The sequence below is a fragment of the Dacryopinax primogenitus genome (assembly GCF_000292625.1).
Source record: "Dacryopinax primogenitus strain DJM-731 SS1 chromosome Unknown DACRYscaffold_14, whole genome shotgun sequence".
Taxonomy (NCBI): Eukaryota; Fungi; Basidiomycota; class Dacrymycetes; order Dacrymycetales; family Dacrymycetaceae; genus Dacryopinax; species Dacryopinax primogenitus.
In genome coordinates, this window is record NW_024467211.1 from 87,751 (window position 1) to 111,022 (window position 23,272).

Consider the following 23,272-nt stretch of genomic DNA (forward strand, 5'->3'; position numbering starts at 1 on the left):
CACCCCCCCCCCCCCCCCCCCCCTCTGAAATCGTACACTACATCCCCCTAAGCACCGAGCTACACCCCCTCAATGGAGAACTCCAACACGCACAACCCCTACTCTCCTAGGTTCCAAAGCCTGACAAACCCTAGCCCTGCTTTCCTCGCCAGGTGCTCAAACTCCCCCTGCGTACGCTCTTTGGTCCCTAGGAGGCAGAGGACTGTCAGGTCTAGGTGGTGGGCGTGTAGCGCTGAGCTGTCGGGTGCCAGGCTTGGGGAAGGGGCGGATGATGTTGTTCCTTCTCGAGGGTCGGTGGGAGGAGGGAAGAGAGGCTGGATGACGAACTCGTCTGCTTGCGCTTGGGTTTAGACAGAGTGCGAGGGGAAAGGGAGGACATACGTATCAGAACGCGAGAATGAGCGCCCATGGACTGCCTTACGTTCCTCAAGAGCCTCACAGCCTCCTCGTCCGCCCAATCATGAACCACATGCTTGAGCTGCCTTTGCTCAGCTTCGCTCCGCTCATCGCTCCTAAGCCGAGCGGAACAGCAACGCACATAATAATACTCGCACCCCACGTTCGGGGCTTGGGTCAGAAAGTCCAGAGGGAGGAAGTCGACCCTCCCCTCGCTGACCACTTGGGGCGCCGTTTCCTTCCATTCTAGACGGGCTTGGGCCAGTGTATTGGGCGTGTCTTGCACCACTAGCTTGAGCTGCGAGAACCGGTTGGCCAGTGCGAGGCTCACTGTGCCTACCCCTCCCCCGACGTCGCACACTGTCGTTCCGGGGGGGGGTGTCTCCCACGGGAAGTCTACGCAAGACTCAGCAATGCACATGCAGAAGAAGGGCAACGCACGGGAAAGTAACGGTCCGATTTCAGCCATGTCAACACCCAGCATCGCCCTCCCAAACCGTGCTCCCATGGTTTTGTCAACTCCAGCCATGTACGCCCAATACCCGGCGTCGTGCTTGTACGCATGGGCGAAAGGGGGCTTGAACACGGGTGCGGCGAGCGCGTCGTACAGATAGGCGGAGGACTTGAAGCATTCGTCTGTTCTGCAGCGTTCAGCTTGTCAGCCTTTTCTCGCGACATCGGACGCGAGTGCATACATGTGGTTCACCAAGTCCCACATCCCATGTTTCCGGGCTAACCGCGTGCTCAGGGGAGTATTCGCAAACACTCCCGGAGCGACTTCGCGAAATACGTGTTTGCACGCGAGCAGGCGGAGGACACGGGCAAGCTTGTCAGCCTCCATATCGCATTTCGCTGCTAGGTCTGTGATGGGCAGGCCGGAAGGGTGGGGGAGGAGATGATCTGCCACGCAGGCTCCTGCCGCTACGCGCAGTGCTGCTGTCTCAAAAGCCTGCGAATGTCAGAAGTCGTTTACGCGGGGAAGAACAGGACGCACGCTGTTAGCCATAAGGAGGAGCGTCCTCCGGCTCCTGAACGAGCGTAACGAGCTGCCCGCACGCGGAACTGATGTTCCTCCTAGCCTGATGCAGCTCCTCGCTCGCACCTAGCTGCGTAGGCTGACCGGCAGCGTCCTCCAGCTCCGGTTGACGGGCGTGCGCGCTGTAGGCAGACTTGACCACGCCGACTGCGTCTGTGAGAAGGGATAGGAGCGCATCGAGCTCCTCTACTTCGCGAGCCATCGTATACAGGTGAAGATACGGTCCTTTGAGTATCCATTAGCTCTCTTGGACTGGTACATCTTCTATGCCGTGTGAGGACAGGTCCGGGTACTGGAGATGTGGGCCGATGTTGATCTACTTGGCCGAGATGTTGATCAATTACCGGTACTGTATGCAAAAGGCTTCATAGCTTCCAGTTGGCCGTTTCATCAGAAGTAATATTGACAGAGTATATATTGTCAGGAGGAGATGAATAATACAAGAGTGCATAATGTCAAGAGTAAACAAACATTGGACGCGTCCTCATTCTCTTGTTTCGTCGCACCACCGCTTGACGACCAACACCCTTGTCTCAATTGAACTACAAACTCACTTGAACCACTGGGAAATTCTGTGCTGCTGTACTGGCTTGGATTTCCTGATATACCCGGTTTACAGCCTGGAACCGGCATTCTGTATTCTCATTCAATACTGGTTCAAGGAAGGCACGGTATCACTCAATGTTCACTGCTCTCATCCATTCTGTACCTGCATTCGCCGACTTTCTGCGCTACTACGGCGTAGTACTGCCGGTGGTAACAGTTCGCACACACTGTTTTGGCACGGTTATACACTCAGGTATTCCGGACCGAAATCGATGCCTCGGTGGTTGCCAGGTTGTCTGGTGGGTATTACGACCAACGGCTCCCACAACACTCAACAGATAATGCGTAGCATGCATGGCACACGAATCGCAACAAATGCTTCACACAGTGGGAAGCGCTACTCGACACTTAGTGCCCGAGTTTTGAACCTGCGTTCTGCAATGGCTGGGCGTAGTAGCTGGGCCAAAGACCGTGTGGAAACGGTGACCAGCGATAGAACTGTGCCGGAATGCTGATACACTTTCCTACTTGTCCTTCAAAATTGACACTGCGAAAGCAAGCAACATCAATCTCACTATCACCAAGTCGATGCGTTCGGACTTCTGTCAAGGATCTTTCCAACGTGTTTTTCAAGTCCTTAACTGCGTGCTGCGGAACATCAGGAACGATCGGCGGAAACGGGACCTTAATCGCGGATGGAAGCCGTCTCGCGTGAGAAGCAGACATGCTTCTCACAGAGGGTTCTTATTCAAACTGTCAGGTATACAATCCGATGATGTACATCCTTGTGATTATCTATCACTTTTCCCGCGCTTATTTCAAGCTTAAGCGCAGTCGGATGAGCGCTTCCAAACTGCGAGATCGAGTTGCAGCGTACAAGTGAAGAGGAGACCAGGTACGATTTCCTTGATACGTCGTTCCCCTGTGAACTTCCAATCTTCCTGACTACACTAAAGCATGTGTTCGCGAAGTCGGCGGATATACTGCACTTTGATGACAAAGACCCCCCCCGCCTCCGCAAGCAGGTCTTTGAATGGTTGAAGGGTCCTGGGGGCTGATATGAAATGAACCTCGGTGGGTTCCTTCAGCTTCACTTGTCAAGCCCTCACTCAACACGCTCATTCCATAACAAATACTGTGCCGGTGCTAGCCCGATCTGTATCCCTTATCCGAGGACTTGTGTTGTGGTGGATGCCGCCACCTCGTCTCTGGGGCCAATCAGCGCTCTTACTGCTTTACCAGAAAAATTCGTCGGAGACCAAGTCTCAACTTTCCCATTTGGGAGCGGGCAAATGCGGAACTAGAAGTTAGTCCGGCTGAGTTATGTCTGCGCGCTCTTGTTTGTTGTCGGCTTAGATGCTTGGGTCCCTGCCGAGACCAGCTTCCGAAGTTGCGTCTTGGTCACGAACACGAGGCATCCTCGAGTTGTACGACACACCGTAGAGCCCTATCATGCCACTCTTGTTCACATAAGCGACGAAGCGCCGATCATGTGGAAGCGTGAAACAGCAACCCATGCTTGTTGCGCCTGCAAAGCACCCTCTGGCTGCTCCAAAGCTATACCCGAATACAGCAGGCTCGCTTCAACTTCACACCTCCGTTCACCTTGCATCTGCCCCTGTGCGCCAGTGTACGCATCGATGAAGATGATTGCACATCAATCAATAACCGGAAGAAAGGAAGGTATCGGACATCTTTGCACAGCTATCATCGACATTGGGTTCCAAACACCCGCGCTTCCACTTCATTGACTCCTTGCTATCGCTTCTCCCAGGGACGGTCACCGGGTTTGTCGGAACTTCCAGTCGATATTGTATGAATCTCTCAATCTGTCCGGAGAGGCTCGCTTATCAGCACAGGATTGGACCATTCCAGTCGATTTATACAATCCGCCAGTCAACAACTGCGCACATATCGTCCAAGGACCAGCCCTTTGCCCTCAGGCCATGCTCTACCGCGGCTGCAGCCTCGGCACGATGAAAATCCTCCGTTTGGCTGAACCTTTGATTCGCTCTCTCACATCCTCGTCAATGCTCTGATGGATTCCAACAACGCACCTCAAAATCTCCTGTCCACGATGGGGCCGCATGGAAAAAGGGCAGCAGGTTCTCAACTGGAATCAGACTGCCTATCGCACATCATGTCATCGCAAAAGGAAAAGATGCCTTATATGTGCAGGTCATCGGAACGAGAAAGGTTATGGCAGAGGAAGTGCTGCACGAATGACCAGAGCATCCGATGCGAATTGCGGGGCGGAGTTTCAATGACATTCGGTCCGCTCAGCGCCGTCATGCTCTCCATGCTTTGTCCAATGAGAATGTACTTCGTTCTTTGAAACGCCATGGTTTGAGATAGGCTTGTTAATGTCCATTGTATGAAAATCTAAATCCAATGTTAGATTGGGAGTTGTTTATTACGGAAAAACATATGATTATCGCTGCGGAATCAAAATATTCTCCACAGATTGAGTTAAGGCGGGACGCCTCCAATCTCGGCAGTTTCTGCGTCAATTTTCACGTTGAAATGTCAAGAATCAGAACCTCAATTATCTGCTTCTCAGGCCACGCCATCGGGTATTGAGTGTAAGTGATTAATTCCAGACCTTCGGCCGGTATTTCCCTTTCACACTAAGGACTGTTTCACACCAAGTACCGCATATTCGCCTAATCTCTTGGGCGCTCCCGGGTCGACTGACGGTGACCATGTGCCGAAACGATGCTAGCTTCTCTCTGCAACACAACTCCCCAGACCCACATAGTCACTTCGAGACTCTTACATGAGAGAGGACCGGGCAGCTCCAGCACGTCAGAGCCGTTAGATATCATGGACACGCTCATGCCGTACCCAACTTCCTTTCCCGTCCTGGCTGGGTACAAAAGCGGTCCTCCCAGCCGTTTCAATTTCCAGCACTCGTGGATTCCCCTTCCTTCACTCCTCCTTTTGGATATACCTGTTCCGAATCGCCTGTTGTACTCTTAACGACGTCGCCGCCGCCCTGTATCCTCATCTGTACCCCTGTCGCACGAACTTCATATCATCCAACACCAACAATGTCTGGCTTGTGGCACGCCTGGAAGACCGCTGCCTCCACCAGCCAACGACCTCTTACGTTACCATTAATACCCATTCGAGCAACAATTACCTGGTTCAAGTATCAGCTGTACACTGGCTTGCTTTTCACGTACTCGGATTTCAAGACAATTTTCTTTCCTATCGTGAGTGCCGCTGTCAAAGTCCGCCATGGGAAGCGGCATTCATCGCTGGGGTAGACAATTTTCGCTTCTGTCGCCGCACCCGTTTTCTCCGTCCCGCACCTCCTACAAGCAATGCTTTGGATCTGGCTTCACTTGCTGCAATGCAATGTATCGAACCAATACAAGACCTGCGATGAAGACAAGATCAACAAGCCCTGGAGACCGCTACCCGCCAACCGCGTGACGTTCGGTCAAGCCCAATTTCTTCGCTGGGCCCTGGTGGTCGTCTGCGCCCTATTTTCACTCAGCTTCGGGACCGATGTCGCCGTTGTTAGCCTCGTGCTCACCCTGACCATGATAGTTTACGATGAAGTCGGCCTTGCTGGGCATTGGGCTGGGAAGAATATCTGTGCGGTATATGGGTACGGGACCTTTGAGATCGGCGCTACGAAGATCATGGGTGAGTCTTTTTCCGTGCAGAATAACAAGGAAGGAATGGTCTATTATGGTAATTATCAGGCGAGACTTCGGATTTGGACGCCAAGGCCCAGCTCTCGGTGGTCTTGTCAGCCATGATCGTTCTGACGACTATCCACGTCCAGGACTTCCCTGATATTGAAGGCGATGCTGCCTTGGGCCGCAGGACCATCCCGATCGTTTTCCCTGGTGCTTCTAGAATCGTTACACCCCTGCTTATGTTGGGATGGACCGCCGTGGTGGTCAACGCCTGGAAGCTAGGTCTTGTGCCCTCGACGCTGATGTACACCCTGGGACTTGTTGTCGCGGCACGGATTTGGGCGGACCGCAGCACCTCAGGGGATAAGACGACCTACCTTACTTACAATGTGAGTGATACTTACAGAGCTGCTTTAGTCCCTATCATTGATTGCCATTCAGATATGGCTAATCTGTGCGCACCTTCTACCCGCTAACGCCCGCTTCGGTGTGTTGTCGTGGTAATCATGCCGACATTCCGATATTCACCTCGAGCTCGGGCGGTGCACAAAGGCTTACGATCCAAGAATGCCACGCTCCTTGGGGATACGCTGGCTGTATTGATGTATGACATATGACGAATCGAGAACGGAATGGATTAATGGTTTCATAGAGATGATCGCCAGAAGCGCGGATTGATCGCCGAGCGCTAAACGATCCGTTGTGTGGGAAGAGCCCCGGAGCCGAATAACGGAATAAAGTGACGGGGGAACCCGGCAACACAGGACAATATGAAGAGTGAGCGGCACTAGCGCTGTCTATTGTTCTTCCCTTCTCAGGAACCGACCATAGTATACTTATATATTGACAGCCTGGATATGCGCCCTTTGGCCTGCATGAGCTGTTAAACCCGCTTCTTTCCCGTACTTCCTCATCAGGGTCTCCCCGAGATGACTGTCAACCTTATGGCTGCGCCCAACCCTTTCTATCCCGTGAACTGCTGCGATTGGCTGTATACATCATGTGATGACTCCCTTTTTGCTTTGCCTCGAGCCGGAAGGCCGTGCAAACCGCGTGAGGGTTCTTTCTGTTGTCTACGTCGAGTCGTCGATTAGGGGAGAATAGTAAAAGTGGCGTGGATTGGCCTGCGGCAGGCCAATCCGTCCCTATATACATATAGGCTACATAGATAGTCTAATGGAATCAAGTTCCGGTGCCTTAAGGCTGCGCAAGGGTCCTGCACTGCCACTCTTGGCACACACTCGACATCTACAGTCTCTACTAGAACGATCACGGCTGCAAGATGTCACTCGGCTTAACTGAGTATTGTCCAGTCTACGCGCCGTTCTTTGGTGCAGTGGTACGTCTATCATATCAGTCTTCTCGCGGTCCAAATTTCTGATAGAGCGTCGTATAGGGATGCACAGCGGCGATCAGCCTATGTTGTACGTACAACAACACCGAGACCATACATTGTTGCTCACCTATCTGTTAGCGCTCGGTGCTAGGTTCGTTCTATTATCTCACGACGCGTCCCATGCGTTCTCAACGATAACTTAAGCTATGGAACTGCGAAATCCGGAGTGGGAATCGCAGCCATGGGTGTACTTCGACCCGACTTGATGGTGCGGGCATCTGTGCCCGTCGTGATGGCCGGTATCATCGGCGTGCGTCCCTCCCTCCCCTTCCACGACTCAAGATGTGTAATGACGGGAACACAGATCTATGGGCTTGTTGTATCAGTCGTTATTGCCGGAGGCCGTGAGTGCGTTCACGCAACCGTCTTTTCTATCGGACTGATTACCGCCAAAAGTGGGGTACACGATGCCCCTATATACCGGCTTTGTCCAACTCGGCGCTGGTTTCTCAGTTGGTCTGTCTGGGTTGGCCGCCGGGTTCGCCATTGGCATTGTAGGTGATGCTGGTGCAAGAGGGTTTGGACAGCAGCCAAAGATCTTCGTCGGGATGATCCTAATTCTCATCTTCGCCGAGGTGAGTGTTCTGCCAAAACATTGAGATCGGTCCACTAACACGGTGAAAGGTGCTTGCTATCTACGGACTTATCGTCGCTCTCATATTGACCACTGCTGCGACTTCTGGGGATGTCGCTAACGCTGTACGTGTTGCCGTGTCACTGCTGGAATGTGTGCTAATGGGTGTACAAGTGTCGCGTTGGTTGAGCTGAGTCGACTTCGAATATTTCACTGGTCTGTTCCTTAATCACAAATTCTGTTCGGGTATGATCCCTATCTTATTAATGCATTCATCGAGCACAAGAACCTAGGCCCAGGAAAGAACACAACAAGAACCTACACAGCATTGGCCCTTTTGACAAATCTCAGTGTGACATCCTTCGCGGTCAACGCAACCCGGATATCCCAGCTCAGTAGCTTCTTGTTCTTCTCCTCTTCACTTGCGTTCTCCAGCTCCGGAGGAAGGAGGATATCGTACTGACTTGCTATATGCGCGAGGACGCATCTGCCCTCGAGCTCGGCAAATCGCTGGCCCATGCATGATCGAGGTCCAATCATAAAGGGCAAGTCTACACGGTGTCAGCCGTCAAGGTACCTAAAGCCGTCAGGGAAAGTATTCTCACATGCATCTCGAGGCCACTTGTAGGTGTCGGTGTCGAAGAAGCGCTCCGGCTTGAACTCGTTCACATCCGGGCCCCAATACTCAGCTACATCAGCCATGATTAGTTGTTGTTCGCATTGTCTGACACCGCAACGCACGGCTCATGTGAGTAGCCCAGATGTCCAGCCATGCCGTGCTGCCCTGGGGAACGACAACCTCGTAATGTTCTTCCTTACCATTCTTGCCCCATTTCCTGGCTTTGAGACGTGTGTCCTGTGAGACCATCTTGCTCAACCTCGTCTCCGCTGGGAACAAACGTGTCGTCTCCCGGAAAACAGCTTCAGCATACTTCAGACTGTTGACATCCTCCCGATAGGACTCTGCACCGTCGACGGGCAGCCCGTCTGGCCATACAGTGTCCGCCTCGGCTTGAAGCTTACGCTGCACCTCGGGGTGCATCGCGAGCAGGGCACAGGCGAAGGAAAGGGCATTCGCGGTCGTCTCATGACCAGCAAGGAGGAAGGTCTGTGATTCTCTGAGCGAACGAAAAGGGAAGTATGAGGAATACTGACGTATGTGTTGGATAGCAGCTCGCTATCATTCAGCTTCGCCTTGCCCTCTTCCTCCACTTCGTTCGCCGAGATCAGCCGCTTGAAGAGATCAGCCTGTCCTCTCCCCTGACCACTGTCGCCCATCAACTGCGCTCTGGTTCGGCTGATCATCTCCTCCAAATGCCGTTTCAGCTCCGAATACGCCAGATCCGTGTTCTTCAGCACCTCGATCGGCAGTGAGTACGCCCAACGTGGCGCAAGGACCTTTAGCGCCATGTTATGGACTGCGGTCAGAAGGGCGGGACGAAATGCCATCTTATAGCCTGGAGGAGGGGAAGGATGTTCATCCGCCATGAAGGAGACGTGCCTTCCGAACCCGGCGGCGGAGATGATCAAGAGAGCAAGCTGTCGACATCGCTTGAGAAGTTTCTATCATACAGCAGAAAAGCACACACCCGAGTCATCACCCCGTGAACTTCTTGAGTCACGGCACCCTGCATGTCTTTCTTTCCTGAATCCAGGGCCTCGAACCATTCCTTCACAGTGCGCATGCTCTCTGCCCAGACAAGCTGGTTATTTGACTTTTCCACAGGTTAGTCAGCATCCCGAGAAGTTGATATCAATTAACACGCACTTCTCCGAACGCAGCCTTCGTTGCGTCACGGTGCCGCCTCCAGTCCTGCCCTTCTGCAGATACCACATTGGGCCCGTAGAACATGATCGCCTGGTACTGTCAAGGGTTTAGCGTATCCACGGAGGACAGGGTCAAGGAACGCACCGTCTCGGGACGCTTAGGGAAGGTGTGCCTATCATTGGCAATCTGTTTCAATGCAACAGTGTCACAGACCCAGAACATAGGAACAGGACGCCAGAAGGGAATCGAGACTATGACGCTTGTTCGAGTCTTGGAATAGGCTATGTCCAAGAATAATGAGCGCATGTCCTCGTGAGAGGCAGACTATACCTACGCAACCATTTCGCGTGGAAGTCTCCGATGCCTCCCAATGGCAAATGTGGGAGCTGACCCCCAACTTGGGACTCCGGGTCTTGGAAATGCCAGTGAACGCCGCCAGGAACATCTCTGCAAAGAGTTGAGCGAACGCACTGATAGTACAAGCACAGGGCCGCACTTGACAAGCTGATACGCCTGCCACCATGCCCAGAGACGAACGAGGACAAAGCGGGAAACAAAGACGATGAGAAGAGAGATGATGACGTCGAATATCCTCAATGGCATCTCAAGAAACGTAATCCGCTTTGTCCTCCGGCGTCGAGACAAGCCTAGTAACTGAAGTAGTCCGTCTATCCGCCATCTATCTCCCTCGCTTATATCGTCTTTTCTACGGTCCTCACTGGCATGGCCGCCGAACGACACGGCGGCCGAGATTCACAGGGCGTAAAGGAGCGTTTACCCGTTCTGGACGAGACTTTGTGCCAACCAACACATGTGAAAAGGAGGCGAGCCCACGTGTCGGGAGCCGGGAGTGGCTGTGCCGTTAAAGTTCCGGTCCAGCGCGCCTTTTTGATTGGGCACCTTATCGCATGACGTCGACCTGCACACCACCTGGAGGTTGTATATGCGCTCTGTGACTCACTGAATAGAGCATGCCCGGGCGACCGTTCAACTTCGGCGTTCCTTTGCGGACCGCAAGCCACTCGCACGAAAGTGTACGTGTCGACCTAATATCCTCCACAATTCTGGGCGACACGCACTCTGGACTTGCACATGCACGTCAACACGGAGATGTGCTCTACATGGAGTCCGTTGGTTCGCCTTCAGTGATCGTGAATGCGAATATTGACATCTGTCCACTTCCCCTTCACCGCAGCGCGCGGATGGTCTGCTACCGGAGCACGCTCGATTGTCGTCATCATGCTTTCCTGACGATCAGAGTGGGGATTTAGTATTGGAGCTCCCCCCCCTGGAGCTTCTGTACCGTCAACCTCTCGCGCTGGTCCTGTCTGCAGCTGAGCCGCCGTTCCTCGCATCGCACTCTCCATATCCCTTGCCAACGCCTTCATCTGGTCGACTGTCTCCCTCACCTTGCATCTCAAATCCCTCACCGCCGACCTCAGCTCCCTCAACTTCTCCTCTAGCTCCCCATACGTGGCAAACCGAGACGCTGACCCGGTATATCGGTAAAATGCCGTGAAAGCCGCGTTTCGCCTTTGTTCGAGGCGCTCTTGTCGGCCACAGCGGACATCACAGTTCCTAGTTCTGGAAACTGTATCAAATGACATTGTGTGGATGAGGGAATGGGACACGCCGCCTGCGGATCTCGCCCATTCGGAATGGAGCTCTGCAATGTTCCCCGAGCGCGGCGTCGAATCTCTAGGCGAGGACATTGAATTTCTCTTGAAATATCTAATGATTTTGAAGGAGTCTATCTGAAGAATCTGGATCTCGACAGATATATATACCTGGCGTCTATCTCGGCCCGCTTTGTGCTCCTTCCTCAACTCCGCGCATAACACCATACGAGCCAAGACAGTCTGTGTTGCGATACATTTGTCGTCTTTCTACTGGTTGTTCGGCTTAGAGGCGATAAAAACGCCACAAAAACTCAAATATATTGGGCATTGTACCACTAACAGGTTGTGCGGGGTAGGTTGCCACAGGCCTGTCTTGTTGAGGTGAGCATCGCATCATACGTTAGCCACTGGTTAATCATGGGTACAGAATTCATATATCTAGTATGTTGCGCACCGCACTCGACACGAAACCATTACTCTGGAAAACACCCTCGTTCTGGCTTTTACCCGGGAGGTAAGTGCCATAGAACAGTCTGCGTTTGCCTCTACGAACAAGGCCACCTAGCGGTGTTGTGGCGTGGATGCTTGCTGGCTTTGTAAGGTGTTGGATACCGCGAACTGCCGCACAAGATTGTTTCATTTGTTGAGCGCTCCTCTGATATGTACGTGTGCGATCCCTTGATGCGGGGACTTAAATGATTGACCTCGGTTCCGTAGATCGCCCCACGATGATGACAAAGCCTTGCTCTTCAGCATCTGATACACTGGTTTGGTTTGGTTTGCCTTGCTGGAAGTTTTCTCGATATTACCACTTGACTGCTTATTCATAAACAAGGTGGTGAAAGCTCAAAACCAAGAAAGCAAGGCGGAGGGACCCATGCACGCTCGTTTCCTGTTTGCCTCTGATGTCGGAGAAGGAGATACGCACCTCCGGTTGCGTCTATCTTTCCCTCCACCTCGTTCTAGCCGCTTGTCTTTCCATGCTTCGAAGGAAGCTTTCTTAAAAGGCGGGATAGATCAGAGTTGCCTTACCCAAGGCTCATAGGAAACGGATTATTGCCTTCCTCTCAATGGAATAACGATTATCTTATCCAGGGCATCGAGAGGCGGGGCCCATGCTAGAATGTTTAAATCCGTCATGGATTTGACAAGACTGAAGATAGAACCATCCTGTCTTCTTTCGACCGCAGGAGATACCATGCACCCTTAAGGGGTCTTGTCGGAGATTCACAGTGCAGTTCGCAACGATTATTTCTGGATCTCAGTTCAGGGATGATTACTAGACACGAAGGTGATGCATGGGGGGTGCATTACACTAACCGGTCCCAACATTATACTCGACAAGTGCGCGGCTATCAGGATCGACCAGCAGAACGCATCAGGCCGTCAACCGCATTCTTGCCCCTGGTCGTGCGTCTGTCCAAACCGATCCGATCCCTTCCTCCTTCTCGTCTACCATTCCATCCTCCTCGCCATCCTCACCTTCTTCTTCCCCGTCCGACTCAACCAATAGTATCCCTTTGCTCCACCTCCATCCCCATGCCCAACCCCACTCCCGTGCGTCCATCTTCCTTAATATCCCCCTCAAGCGTGACCTTGGAAACCACAACACAAACACAAACACCGCAAGCAGTATCATGCTTGCCACGATGATGGGAAACGTGCGACTTTGCTGCTGTGGTGGTATAGAAATCGGAACAGGAGGGAGGGGAGGGAAAGGCTCGCCGATGAGGTCGGAGAGGTCGTCCGGATAAACCAAACTGTCCCGCTGCTGACAGGAGGACGAGATGCAAATGTTCTCTTCCTCTCTACAGACATGTGTGAATATTTTGCTCGGTGAATAGAAACGGCTAAAGCACGGACTGAGGATAGGTAGAACTCATTGTGGTGTCTTTATGTCGTGGTCGAGCTTCGTGTATGATGACGGAGAGGGGTATATCGCGGGGAACGCACGGAAAATGGGGCTATCCCAGAGCCTACCACTTCTCTGCCTTCTCTACTTATCGTTTCCCCTTTGCTGAACCCTTCATGTCCAGAAACAAGAAGGGCGAGGCGCTTATTGATATGCGCACCGCCCGAGACAAAGCGGGCGCGAGGAGATGAGGTACCAACGTGATTCCACTAGTGAGGCTCACTGGGCTTGCTCTGATATGGTACTTATTGCCCTCGTTGAGAATAGTGGCGTGCGCCATACTGTGCGTCGAATTCCCCGCAGGGGATCTGAGGCAATTCATTGCACTGCACGTGCGATTTGACCCTCAAATTGCAAGGAACGTGACAGTTGAGTGAACTACCAGTTTTGGGGTGCGGTGATGGTCCAGATTCCGCGGCGCGAAAGATGTATTTAAAATGCAAGAGGCGGTAGAATGTGCGGGTAAAACACCATCTTATCATCTTGGAAATGTCTGACAGGTTGTGGACCGAAGGTGTCGTCCGGAGATGCGGAGGTGACGGCTCCGGGTGACAGAGACAGGGTAACAGATGACTTGCGCCGACAGCCTCGTTCACCCTCGCGGCTTCCTGCAGGTTGCACGATATGGCGACCTGCACTTCGTGGGCGGTTGCGGGTGATTTTCAGATAACAATAGCCTGCCTGAGGAACGGTGAAAAGAATCTTCGAAATAGAAATTCGATCATCGGTCAAAATCTAACGCCATTGCAACTGCATTGCCAGAGAAATAAGACAATGCACAGCGACAGATGCTTATACTGCCCCTGTGATGCCAAGAAATGGTTGCAGAGAAGGTCACAACAGGGGATTTGATAGCGGTTGGCGCCGGGAAGACGGACCCGATGCGGCCTCTATTCGGGGGCAATGCTTGGCATCCACACTCCTTATTCTCCGTGCCCCTGATATATAGCCTCTTTTGCTTTCCCCAAGTCCTCGAACAGAGTCAGTGGAGCAGTTGCTCCTGTTGTACGGGCGTGCGGCGTGCCTGGTTTCCGCGTTCAACAATGAAAACAGTGCAAATGTACGTCGTTATTCTATAGAAATATATGTCCGTGTTCCTCAACAGATGGAGGAAATCCAAATAGATCAAGCAAGGATGTTGGTATTTCCTCAAGACCCGAGCCTATTGCTGATAATTTGTGAAGCTAGCTCCACCTTGTTGGGAGGGTCCATGCGGATATAAAGGATACTGGAAGGCGGTCGCTCGGAATGCGGGAGGGATACTATAACGATAAGAAGCTGAGTTATTCTGATCGATATCGCTCCACCGATTCTGCGCTTGTTGTGTAGGAGTTCCTGCCTGTGGGACTTGGTAGGTCTGCGGCTCGACTTGATACGGCATGATAGCCGAGTCCAATGCGTCGTCCAACCGCTGTCTGGCTAAAGACCTGCGTATTTGGAGGAAGATCACTATCAAGGCCACCAGGCCAACCAATCCCCCTAGAACAACTCCTACCACCGCACCTGCGTTGACGGAGCCAGCTGAGCTCGTGGCACCTTGGACACTGGACGATGTCGCTAGTGGGTCTCTACCCATGGCTGGTTAATACTGGATTGAGTGTCTTGGAGGCAGACGTACATCATGGATGTATACGTGAATACATTCGGACCGCTTGACGATCTGTATTGCACTCAGTGATAAGTGGAGAGGGCAGAGGTCTGGAAACTCACGAAGATCCCGGCGCAACATAAAGCCTGATGATAGTAAGTCCAAAAGCGGGACAAATGTTCGGAAAGCTTACGAAGTTGAAGTAGACGAGCTCGACGAGCTGGCAAAGTGCGGAGTCAATCATACAAAACAGCGGTCGAGAATAAGAGGCCGCACGAGCTGGTGGAAGACGTCACAGTGGATGTTGTACTGGTGGTCGTGGATGAAATAGAACTCGAGGATCTGCTTTCAGTGAGTGAAACTCCAGCACGTTGTGTCTTACTCACCCCGTGCTCAACGAGGAAGTGGGAGAGGAAGAAGACAAAGAGGAGCTTGGGGAGTATCAGCACTTTCCCCTTTTTTTCCTCCAGGATATCAATGGATCAAGCTGACCTTGACAGCACAGAGACCGTCGATGTACCCCTATTTCGATACCTTTAGTGCTGTGAGAATCTGCGAGGGGAACCGGTACGCACGTGGAAGTGGACGGCGACGACGATGTACTCAACTGTGTACCACTAGAGGTCGAGGTTGTGGAAGTGGGAGGCGAGGAAGTGCTGAAAGACTCTGTATCAGTGTGGAGGAGGGGGGGGGAGGGGGAAGAGCATGCTTACGTGGGCGACATAGTGGAGCTCATGCTGCCGGTCAACGGGATTCCGGGGAGGTCAATGCCACTGTTCCTCTCATTCAACTCCTGCCTCAAGCACCATACGTTGTACTCACAAGGGATTGGTTAGCGTACTCATTATAATTTAGTGAATGGGAGCTCCCACGGCGTGCCAAAGCATTCAAGGGGGAACGCCTTCGCCAGCGTCGGCAGGTAGTCCAATATATGGCATGCCGCTGTCCCCTCTATTGCCCGCCCGGCCGGTCATGGGCACATGCTCGTGTTCAGAACCTCGCAGCTGGCACACCGTCGCACGACCGCCGCTCACTTTTGCCTGTTCAAGGCCCATGATCGTGCCCCTGTCGTACGGGACGCGTGCCAGGAATGGGGGAGAAACGCGTTGTTGCCAGTTGCGTCCCCCGCAGAAGCAGAAGCATGAAGAAAGGACCCCCACTTCCCGCCTTCGCGCGTGTTCCGTTTAGCAACAACAATAAGGGGGCTCATAAGGCTGTGCTCGTACATTGTCTACCACCGATGCCCAGTTGGCATGTATGTTCGCTGGAAATGATTTTCGGGGGTCCTAAATAACTCGAAGATGATTTTGGCGGCCAGCAGCCCACAGACATACAATTCTACCCCGAATACATCCTACATCCAAGCGCTGGTCAGACTCGGAACAGGCCACAGTTAGGTGTAAATACCTTCCAAAACTTCTGATAATTCTCCAGAATCGTCAACATTCTCCTCTCCTTGGGACGTGACGTGATCTCTCACGCGTGCTTCACCTCCTGCGTGTAATCCCACCCTTTCCCCATCACCACCGTCCCATCTACGCAAATGATCTCCTCTCTTCCCATCTCCTCCCATCCCAGTCCGTTCTCACGTACAAACCTTTGATTTCCCGTCGGCCACACCCTACAAACCACATAATACACCACAAAGCTCGTGACGAAGCTCAGGAGCCAGCCGAGCTGACCCATCTCCCGCGCCGGGGCTGATACGGGCGGCCCCAATGAACCGACAAAGCCTGCAAATGGGAGTGCAACGCCGCAGATGTAGGCGAAGAGCGCTTGAAGGTTCCATCCGCGGTGGTAATAATAGTGCGGATTTTGCGGAGAACCGTCGTATAGGTGGCCAATGAAGATGTTGCCGTTTGTTAGGAGGAAGTCTGAGGGCGTTCGATCAGCCGCTGTTCTGCACACAGGCGCGCTCAAGGGTGGAAGGACGCACAATCACAGATCATGATCGCCACAACGCTGGCCATAAATAGACCATAGCCGGCCAAAAACGTCGTAAAAACCCCAGCACTCTTCAATATTTTCCAAGGGCAGATGGCGAACGCCAAAAACTCGACGATAAACTGCCCACGGGGGATGGTAACATACTTCGGGAAGAGCATTGCGCTGTCGCTTCCGAAGGGGATCATATTTGCTGCGATGTTCGTGCCTAGGATAGATAGAAGCCAGGTGGCCGCGCACAGGAAACAGGCGAATCGCGTCCCGCTCGTCCAGTATCGATCCATGATAGCTGTGAGCAGATCCCATTGGTTCCATAGCTGCAAACCCCAGACGTTGTTGATCGCTGCGGTACTGAGGATCCCCAGGGAGGCGGAAAGGGTAACGGCGAGCGGGTTCGTCAGGAGCTGGGACCACATCGCCCCGCTCTTTGACCTGCTCCAGCGGGCGATATCAGGCTGGTTCGTGATGAGAGTTGCCGTGTTTCCCATGCCTGAATTAATGGCGGATACGAAGAACCAGCCCCAGGCGCCGCCTGCTCCTGCCCCGGATTGGGAAAGGGTGCTGAGTTCGAGTTGTGCGCGGGTGTTCACCATACAGAAGATGAAGAGGGCCCAACAGGCTGGGAGGACGACGATGCTCTTGAACCAGAAGAAACGGCGCAGCTGATACGGCCTGAAAGCGCAGAATCCAAGGTGGAGAAGCCAGAAGAGGAAGAAAGACAGCATGCCCCCGCTAGTTATCCCCACACTGGCGGGAATATGGTTTGGGATATTGGTGTATGAGGAGCCAAAGATGGCTTGGAGGATGTTTGACATGAGGGAGGCACCGGAGAATACTGCTTTCGTCAGCTACGTATAGAAGAAAATGAGTGGAAACGCACGCTGTACTCCGTACCAGATGATGGCTAGCGCCGCTCTCGCCCCGACAAAGTAGTAGCTTCCCCACATGCCGAACACGCTTCTTGCAACACACGGATAGCCAATATGGTACACGCTGGCAGCGCGAGAATTGAAGAACATCGCGATAGAGGAGATGAGCTGAGAGAGGAAGATGACGAGGATGGATTGCCACCAGTTGAGGCCGATACCGATCATACTGCTCCCGAGTGTCCAGTTGCCGAATGAAAGGCCCCAGTAGAAGGTCACATAGTTCCACCATGCCCAGGCTGGGGACGCACAGTCAGCATTCTCCGTCATCCTATAGAGGAAGACGGACTTACTTCGCTTTTGTGCCGGAGTTGGATCAAGATCTACTAAAACGTTTCAGTATCCACTCTAGGGAAATGGTGGGGCGTGCGCACCCTCATTGCTCCACTGGTTTTTCCTCTTCCCCATCTGCCCATGTTCGTCTAGCACGGTATCATCCACCCTCACCCATTCAACGAACGCTTGCCAGCTCGTGAATGCATGCGTGAAGTTCCCCAATTTCTGAGCGGCAGAGTCGCGCAGGTTTGTGGGAATGGTTTGGACATGAGCGATAATTTGAGTGGACTTGGGTTTGTCGAGAGGGCCGTCTTCTAGTTCAGCGGAAGATGGTCGCTCGACATCGTCGGGTATAGTGGAAGGCATCGAGTCGTTCTGCTTCTTCAATGCCCCTCGTTGTTGATATTGTTTAAGCTGAAGTACAGAGCTTGCCAGCAGCAGGTACTGAGAAGATAAAGGCATATCCTCCCTTCTCAGGTATGCAAGAAGATCTTCATCTTCTGACGCCCAAGGTGCTTATCCTACGGTTATTGCATATCTCCCCACAATGAAGGACGACAGATCCATAAGGAGCTCCATATTTTGCCGATTAGACCAGCACTGCAGTTATCATATCAACCATGCGCTCCCCGTATCCGAACTTCGAGAAGGAGGCAAAGGTCGTGCGCGCTCAAGGTGCAAAGATAGGGTCGGCCATGTGCAAGTCAACGACACGCCGTCTCGGAGACGGTCGTTTGATCAGTGTTCCGTCGACGTCGATGGAGCTAATATTATTAATCTAAACAAACACCCAAGCTCGCTCCTTAACCCCTTTATTACGGGCTTCACCGACGGGAAAATTAAATTCCTCCCAATTTATTCCCAGATCAACGGCAGAATAATGTCCAACACTGCACCATCTCGAATCAGCACCATCTCAAATCCATCTCTCAAGATAAAGCAACATCACTCCCATTCAACGTCCCGACCAGCTCTTCAGCCATTTTTTCACTCCCGTATTCCCACCCTTCTTAACAGCATCCTCGATCTCCACCCTCTCTAGTGTACACCTGTACTTGCTAAATTCCCGCATGGCCGGGGCGAAGGCCAATGCCGCAGGGGTGAAGATTCTTGTACGGACAAGGTCATCGAATGCCTGTTGTTTGGTTAGCCGTGTCCAGTAAAAGAGGGGAAAACAGAGCATACGGAAAGGAGCGACTCCCTAGGCGCTGGGCCTCCTGCACCTCCTTGCCCCTGACCAGCAAAAGCACCTGCATGATCCCTCGCAAACGCCCTGTACGTATGCTCCAGCAGTTGGAAAGTAAACACGTCGTGCCCCGCCGAGCCAGCTTGGTGCACGGCGATAAGCAGCCCTAGGGCAGGGGCGGGGAGAGTGGGTACATGCGCGTGTTGGTTGGGGGCACGCTGGGCTGTTAAAGAGAGGGAGAGAAGAGCGGATGTGGGCCACGGTTTGGACGGAGTGAGTAGTGTCATCAGCTCCGTCTGGGAGGATTAGCTTTGCCATTCGGGAGGAGGTAATGAAGGAGACTCACGAGAATCCGCTGTAATACCCGGATGTCGTGTACCAGCTCCCAGGTCTGGCGAAGTATGGTACACGCCTCCTTATCTTCCAACATCACCTCCACACCTTTACTCCATAAACCAACCCATTGATCCATCCCATCTTCTAACTCCGGAGTGTTAGATAGTTCCGGTGTCAACAATTCTCGGGTGAGAGCGATGTACTCCTCTGCGTCTTTTGTTGGAGTGACGCGAATAATTCGATGCGAGAACCTAGACTTGACACGTTTTTCCAGAAGGTTGACACAGTCCTATCCCCGAGTACCGTCAGCCTTAGACCCGAGAAGAGGAACAAGACGCACAATACGAGAGGTCATCCCTACGACCGCAATCCCCATCCCTCCTCCTCTCAAGCCCTGTACGGCGTCGAGTAGGACATAGAGCAACGCCTGTCTTGGCCGTAAGCAGAAGACGTCAAATTCGCTGAGGAGGACCACAAGTGGCCGCTGCAGAGGTGGGAGGGCAGCAAAGGGCGCAGTGTCTTCCTCTTCCTCTGGGTCTTCTTCAACACTGTTGGCGGGGAGAGTGGCCTGCCCGAGGGAATGGAGGACTTGGCGATGCAGCTCTCGGAGGGCGGAACGGTCATCGGGATGCGTGAGGCCGGAGAGACGGACGACGAGTGGCGTGAGTGGGAGAGTCTTGAGGGCCAGTTCTACGGACTGCAACACAGTTAGCACAAGTGAGCTTAGGCCGAATCAGCAAGAGACCATACCCGGGTCTTCCCACACCCTCTAGGTCCTAAGACCAAACAGCTATTCCCCTCGCCCCTCTCAACCGTACCCCGCAGCAAGGTAGAAAGCGCGGCAACGGCGCCCTCAGCACCTTCGGTTCTCGCAGAGGGCTGGTGCAGGGAGGAAAGAACGGCTCGTTGTTGGGCCTGAAGGTAAGGGTGGAGGTCTTCTGGGAGAGGGGTGGGGAGGGAATAGGAGGCCGAAGGGGAGGCCATTGCACCTGTTCCTGAGGGAACTTGCTCTTCCTCCTCTTCCGGGTCGGGTTCTGCCTCGGAGTGCTGTTCTTCTTCTCGCTCTCCCTCCTTTTCCGGGTCGGGTTCTGCCTCGGAGTTCTGTTCTTCTTCTCGCTCCTCCTCCTTTTGCTCTTCGTCCTCCTCTACAACCGTCACTCCAGTCTCCTCTTTGTCCTCCTCTCTCCGACGTGAGGGTCTACCTCTCTTCCGGGTGGGCGTCACCACAACCTTCTCCTCCCGCCTCTGCTCTTGTTCCGATGTTTTCTTTACCGGCGACTCCTCCGTTCTCCTTCCCCTCCTCTCCCTGGAGATAGGCGCAGAAATGACGATCTCCACTTCCATCCTCGCCCTCCTTTTACCACCACTGCGTGTAAGCGGGGTCTTTCTCCCCTCTCCAAATGCTTCTGTTTCTTTCCCTCCTTCCCGGTCCAAAAAAGTGGGCGGCGTAGGTGGTGAACGTTGCAGGAGCAGCTCGTCCTCCGAGTCTCCTTCCTGCCCGATTCGTCGGGTGCTCGTAGTCGATCCACTTGCGGGCAGAGGAATCTTCGACGGTGTCCGGATGGGTGTAATAAAAGATGAACAAAGGTTCCGTTCGGAGCGCGATCTTCCTTTGGAAGGCGACTCCAACTCCTCTTTCTCTTCGTCGGATTCGATGTCCAAGCGCCTTTTCCTACTCGACGAGTTCCTCCTCCCATACTGCACAAGGACTTTCCCTCCCCTCTCCCTCCCTGCTCTCTTGGAAGGAGTGAATGGATCAGGCAAGGGTGAGTCTGCTCCCGAGTCACCAAGTTCTGGCGAGCCCGAGGGGGAAGGAGGTCGGTACTTCGGAGGTCGACCGCGTCGTTTTCCCGTGCTGGTTTCTGCTTGTCGCGGTTTGTCTTTTTTTGGTGTGTCGATCACTTCCACTACCACTACATCGCCTTCGTCTTCTTCTTTCTCGTCCTCTTCGTCCTCCCCCTTCCCGACCATCCACCCGCGCTTTGATAGTCGTCGCGTGGGCGCATCCTCCCTATCCAGGAGAGTAACGCTTGACTTGCTCTCAGACCGTGTTATTCGTTTCGGTGAAGGCTGATTAGAGGGCGCTGCCAGTGACTTCCGTTTTGGTGGCATGTTGTGAGGGTGAGGGAGTAAGGGACGCGTTCGAGGGGACGCGCTGGACATGGAGGGGACTGGGATGACTAATGTTGATTACCTCATGGTCCCTTCCTTTGGCCCAATACAACTGTCGAGTTGTCGATTAGGGGAGAAACTAGGGGAGCCCCGTCTCGCTTTGCTCATTGTTCTAGGTGCAAGGGCCTTTTATTTGCTACATAGTTCCCATCTCCCATCTCCCGTCTCCTGTCTCCCATCTCCTGTCTCCTGTCTCCTGTCTCCTGTCTCCCATCTCCCATCTCCCATCTCCCGTCTCCCATCTCCTGTCTCCTGTCTCCTGTCTCCCATCTCCCATCTCCTGTCTCCCATCTCCCATCTCCCATCTCCTGTCTCCTGTCTCCTGTCTCCCATCTCCTGTCTCCCATGTCCCATGTCCCCATGTCCCATGTCCCCATGTCCCATGTCCCCATGTCCCATGTCCCCATGTCCCATGTCCCCATGTCCCATGTCCCCATGTCCCATGTCCCCATGTCCCATGTCCCCATGTCCCATGTCCCCATGTCCCATGTCCCCATGTCCCATGTCCCCATGTCCCATGTCCCCATGTCCCATGTCCCCATGTCCCATGTCCCCATGTCCCATGTCCCCATGTCCCATGTCCCCATGTCCTGTGTCCTGTGTCTCATCTCCCATGTCCCATGTCCCCATGTCCTGTGTCCTGTGTCTCATCTCCCATGTCCTGTGTCCTGTTTCTGTGAGTGCTTTATATAGTGAAGGTCCAGGGTAGAATACCTATTTGGTTAGGGTTGTAAGTCTTTTGTTCAGTCTATGTAGCTCTGTAGTCAATATACCTCATGCATGCTATACCTTGCATGCATGTATTTAATATATTATATGTTGAATATTTGGGGATATGGGTTAGAGGTAGGGTTTAAAAAGGGCCAGGATTAAGTAACCCTCAGCCTCCTAGGGACCCACACTGCCGCAGTGGAAGCAGATTTAGTTCCACTTCCAATTTTGGACTTAGGGTCTGGATTTACTTCCCTTGCACATGGTGCCATGTGAACCATGTGCTTTTCCCATGTGGTTTTGCCCCCAGCTTCTTCATATTTGCTTCACTATGTAGGATATAGGATAGTTGTATTACTACTCTAATACAAAATGTACTAATTTCTGTCAGGGTCCGACATCCATGTCTAGCATCCCCCAAATGCCATGTGCACTTGTCTATGCTGCCATGGGGGGTTGGTATTAATTACTAGATGGTAAAAGTGGTGTGGATTGGCCTGCAGCAGGCCAATCTGTCCCTATATACATATAGGCTACATAGATAGTCTAATGGAATCAAATTCCGGTGCCTTAAGGCTGCGCAAGGGTCCTGCACTGCCACTCTTGGCACACACTTGACACCATCCCCTCTCTAGCTCTTGAGCATCTACCACAATGCTGCTGGAGGATGATCTTGTGCCATCCATCATGAAGAACTCTTCAATTCACCAAGCAAGGCATCAAGTGACAACCTTTTGTTGCTTGAGGTAAGTGAGAGAAGCATGATCTGTCAAGACAGTTGTCTGACTGACTGCCCCTTCTAGGTAGATATGTTAGGGCAACACAGGCTGACTAAGTCCCCTGACACTAGCATTAATTGCATATTCTACCATAGGTAGATGTGAGCACCAGTCAGACTGGTCATCTGCTACTGTTATATGCAGCATCTGACTTACTGAGCATATCATATGCTCAGTCATTCCATCCATTTGCAGGTGGAATGCAGTTGACATCAATAATGTTGTGCCCATCTGCTTATGCAGTACCTGCCAAAACATGGCAGTAAACTTTGAGTCTCTGTCCAAGACTATGCTAGCCAGGAGGCTGTGCAAGTGTACAACCTCTTGTACAAATATCTGGGCAACATCCACAGAAGATGACATCATAAGGAGTGTGTTAGGGCAACACAGGCTGACTAAGTCTGCTCACCTAAGAGTGCCAAGAGTCTAAGCAGGCAACAAGGAAGTGGAGTAGACC

The 23,272-nt window shown here is 52.9% G+C and overlaps 9 protein-coding genes across 9 annotated transcripts; 4 read left to right on the forward strand and 5 right to left on the reverse strand.

The window, feature by feature from the left end:
- Positions 1-98: 98 nt before the first annotated feature.
- On the reverse strand, positions 99-1,634 carry DACRYDRAFT_109239 (S-adenosyl-L-methionine-dependent methyltransferase; the record flags this gene model as incomplete). The annotated part of the gene is made up of 6 exons (XM_040768844.1): positions 99-331; positions 382-792; positions 838-1,037; positions 1,092-1,345; positions 1,391-1,424; positions 1,453-1,634. The coding sequence occupies 6 exons, from the start codon at positions 1,632-1,634 to the stop codon at positions 99-101; spliced, it is 1,314 nt and encodes a 437-aa protein (XP_040626709.1).
- Positions 1,635-5,032: 3,398 nt separating this feature from the next.
- On the forward strand, positions 5,033-6,249 carry DACRYDRAFT_23390 (uncharacterized protein). Its single transcript, XM_040773222.1, has 3 exons — positions 5,033-5,633; positions 5,693-6,017; positions 6,070-6,249. Exons 1-3 carry the CDS (start codon positions 5,305-5,307, stop codon positions 6,130-6,132), a joined length of 717 nt encoding a protein of 238 aa, XP_040626710.1. The 5' UTR covers positions 5,033-5,304; the 3' UTR covers positions 6,133-6,249.
- Positions 6,250-6,910: 661 nt separating this feature from the next.
- On the forward strand, positions 6,911-7,792 carry DACRYDRAFT_55153 (V-type ATPase; the record flags this gene model as incomplete). Its single annotated transcript, XM_040775307.1, has 6 exons — positions 6,911-6,967; positions 7,025-7,056; positions 7,169-7,274; positions 7,329-7,368; positions 7,421-7,599; positions 7,649-7,792. 6 exons carry the CDS (start codon positions 6,911-6,913, stop codon positions 7,790-7,792), a joined length of 558 nt encoding a protein of 185 aa, XP_040626711.1.
- An 88-nt stretch (positions 7,793-7,880) lies between these two features.
- On the reverse strand, positions 7,881-9,877 carry DACRYDRAFT_68695 (cytochrome P450). Its single transcript, XM_040775881.1, has 9 exons — positions 9,863-9,877; positions 9,701-9,813; positions 9,511-9,647; positions 9,367-9,462; positions 9,188-9,313; positions 8,754-9,137; positions 8,340-8,706; positions 8,204-8,287; positions 7,881-8,149 (listed from the first exon to the last, which is right to left on the reverse strand). Exons 3-9 carry the CDS (start codon positions 9,586-9,588, stop codon positions 7,917-7,919), a joined length of 1,368 nt encoding a protein of 455 aa, XP_040626712.1. The 5' UTR covers positions 9,589-9,647; positions 9,701-9,813; positions 9,863-9,877; the 3' UTR covers positions 7,881-7,916.
- A 631-nt stretch (positions 9,878-10,508) lies between these two features.
- DACRYDRAFT_109242 (uncharacterized protein) lies at positions 10,509-10,973 on the reverse strand (the record flags this gene model as incomplete). The annotated part of the gene is made up of 1 exon (XM_040768845.1): positions 10,509-10,973. The coding sequence occupies one exon, from the start codon at positions 10,971-10,973 to the stop codon at positions 10,509-10,511; it is 465 nt and encodes a 154-aa protein (XP_040626713.1).
- Positions 10,974-14,081: 3,108 nt separating this feature from the next.
- On the forward strand, positions 14,082-15,344 carry DACRYDRAFT_23393 (uncharacterized protein). Its single transcript, XM_040773223.1, has 5 exons — positions 14,082-14,457; positions 14,510-14,640; positions 14,692-14,836; positions 14,986-15,052; positions 15,107-15,344. Exons 1-2 carry the CDS (start codon positions 14,277-14,279, stop codon positions 14,551-14,553), a joined length of 225 nt encoding a protein of 74 aa, XP_040626714.1. The 5' UTR covers positions 14,082-14,276; the 3' UTR covers positions 14,554-14,640; positions 14,692-14,836; positions 14,986-15,052; positions 15,107-15,344.
- A 617-nt stretch (positions 15,345-15,961) lies between these two features.
- DACRYDRAFT_54848 (uncharacterized protein) lies at positions 15,962-17,997 on the reverse strand (the record flags this gene model as incomplete). Its single annotated transcript, XM_040775289.1, has 5 exons — positions 15,962-16,359; positions 16,422-17,264; positions 17,310-17,594; positions 17,649-17,681; positions 17,730-17,997. The coding sequence occupies 5 exons, from the start codon at positions 17,995-17,997 to the stop codon at positions 15,962-15,964; spliced, it is 1,827 nt and encodes a 608-aa protein (XP_040626715.1).
- Positions 17,998-18,584: 587 nt separating this feature from the next.
- DACRYDRAFT_81387 (uncharacterized protein) lies at positions 18,585-20,160 on the reverse strand (the record flags this gene model as incomplete). The annotated part of the gene is made up of 5 exons (XM_040776507.1): positions 19,904-20,160; positions 19,494-19,850; positions 19,164-19,442; positions 18,817-19,113; positions 18,585-18,766 (listed from the first exon to the last, which is right to left on the reverse strand). Exons 1-5 carry the CDS (start codon positions 20,135-20,137, stop codon positions 18,587-18,589), a joined length of 1,347 nt encoding a protein of 448 aa, XP_040626716.1. The 5' UTR covers positions 20,138-20,160.
- Positions 20,161-20,197: 37 nt separating this feature from the next.
- Positions 20,198-20,967, forward strand: DACRYDRAFT_23396 (uncharacterized protein; the record flags this gene model as incomplete). The annotated part of the gene is made up of 1 exon (XM_040773224.1): positions 20,198-20,967. A coding segment is annotated over exon 1 (427 nt), but the record flags the coding sequence as incomplete, so codon positions are not given.
- Positions 20,968-23,272: the final 2,305 nt, after the last annotated feature.

What these genes read in the sequence shown, in the direction of transcription:
- DACRYDRAFT_68695 (XM_040775881.1), bottom strand. Translation starts at nt 9,588, where the DNA reads ATGTTCTGGGTCTGTGACACTGTTGCATTGAAACAGATTGCCAATGAT. An exon ending in TTCACGGGGTGATGACTCGG is followed by an intron (nt 9,138 to 9,187) that starts GTGTGTGCTTTT and finishes CGATGTCGACAG; the next exon opens with CTTGCTCTCTTGATCATCTC. An exon ending in AGCTGCTATCCAACACATAC is followed by an intron (nt 8,707 to 8,753) that starts GTCAGTATTCCT and finishes AGAGAATCACAG; the next exon opens with ACCTTCCTCCTTGCTGGTCA.
- DACRYDRAFT_23390 (XM_040773222.1), top strand. Translation starts at nt 5,305, where the DNA reads ATGCTTTGGATCTGGCTTCACTTGCTGCAATGCAATGTATCGAACCAA. An exon ending in GGCGCTACGAAGATCATGGG is followed by an intron (nt 5,634 to 5,692) that starts TGAGTCTTTTTC and finishes GTAATTATCAGG; the next exon opens with CGAGACTTCGGATTTGGACG. An exon ending in CGACCTACCTTACTTACAAT is followed by an intron (nt 6,018 to 6,069) that starts GTGAGTGATACT and finishes ATTGCCATTCAG; the next exon opens with ATATGGCTAATCTGTGCGCA.
- DACRYDRAFT_23393 (XM_040773223.1), top strand. Translation starts at nt 14,277, where the DNA reads ATGATAGCCGAGTCCAATGCGTCGTCCAACCGCTGTCTGGCTAAAGAC. An exon ending in GACACTGGACGATGTCGCTA is followed by an intron (nt 14,458 to 14,509) that starts GTGGGTCTCTAC and finishes TCTTGGAGGCAG; the next exon opens with ACGTACATCATGGATGTATA.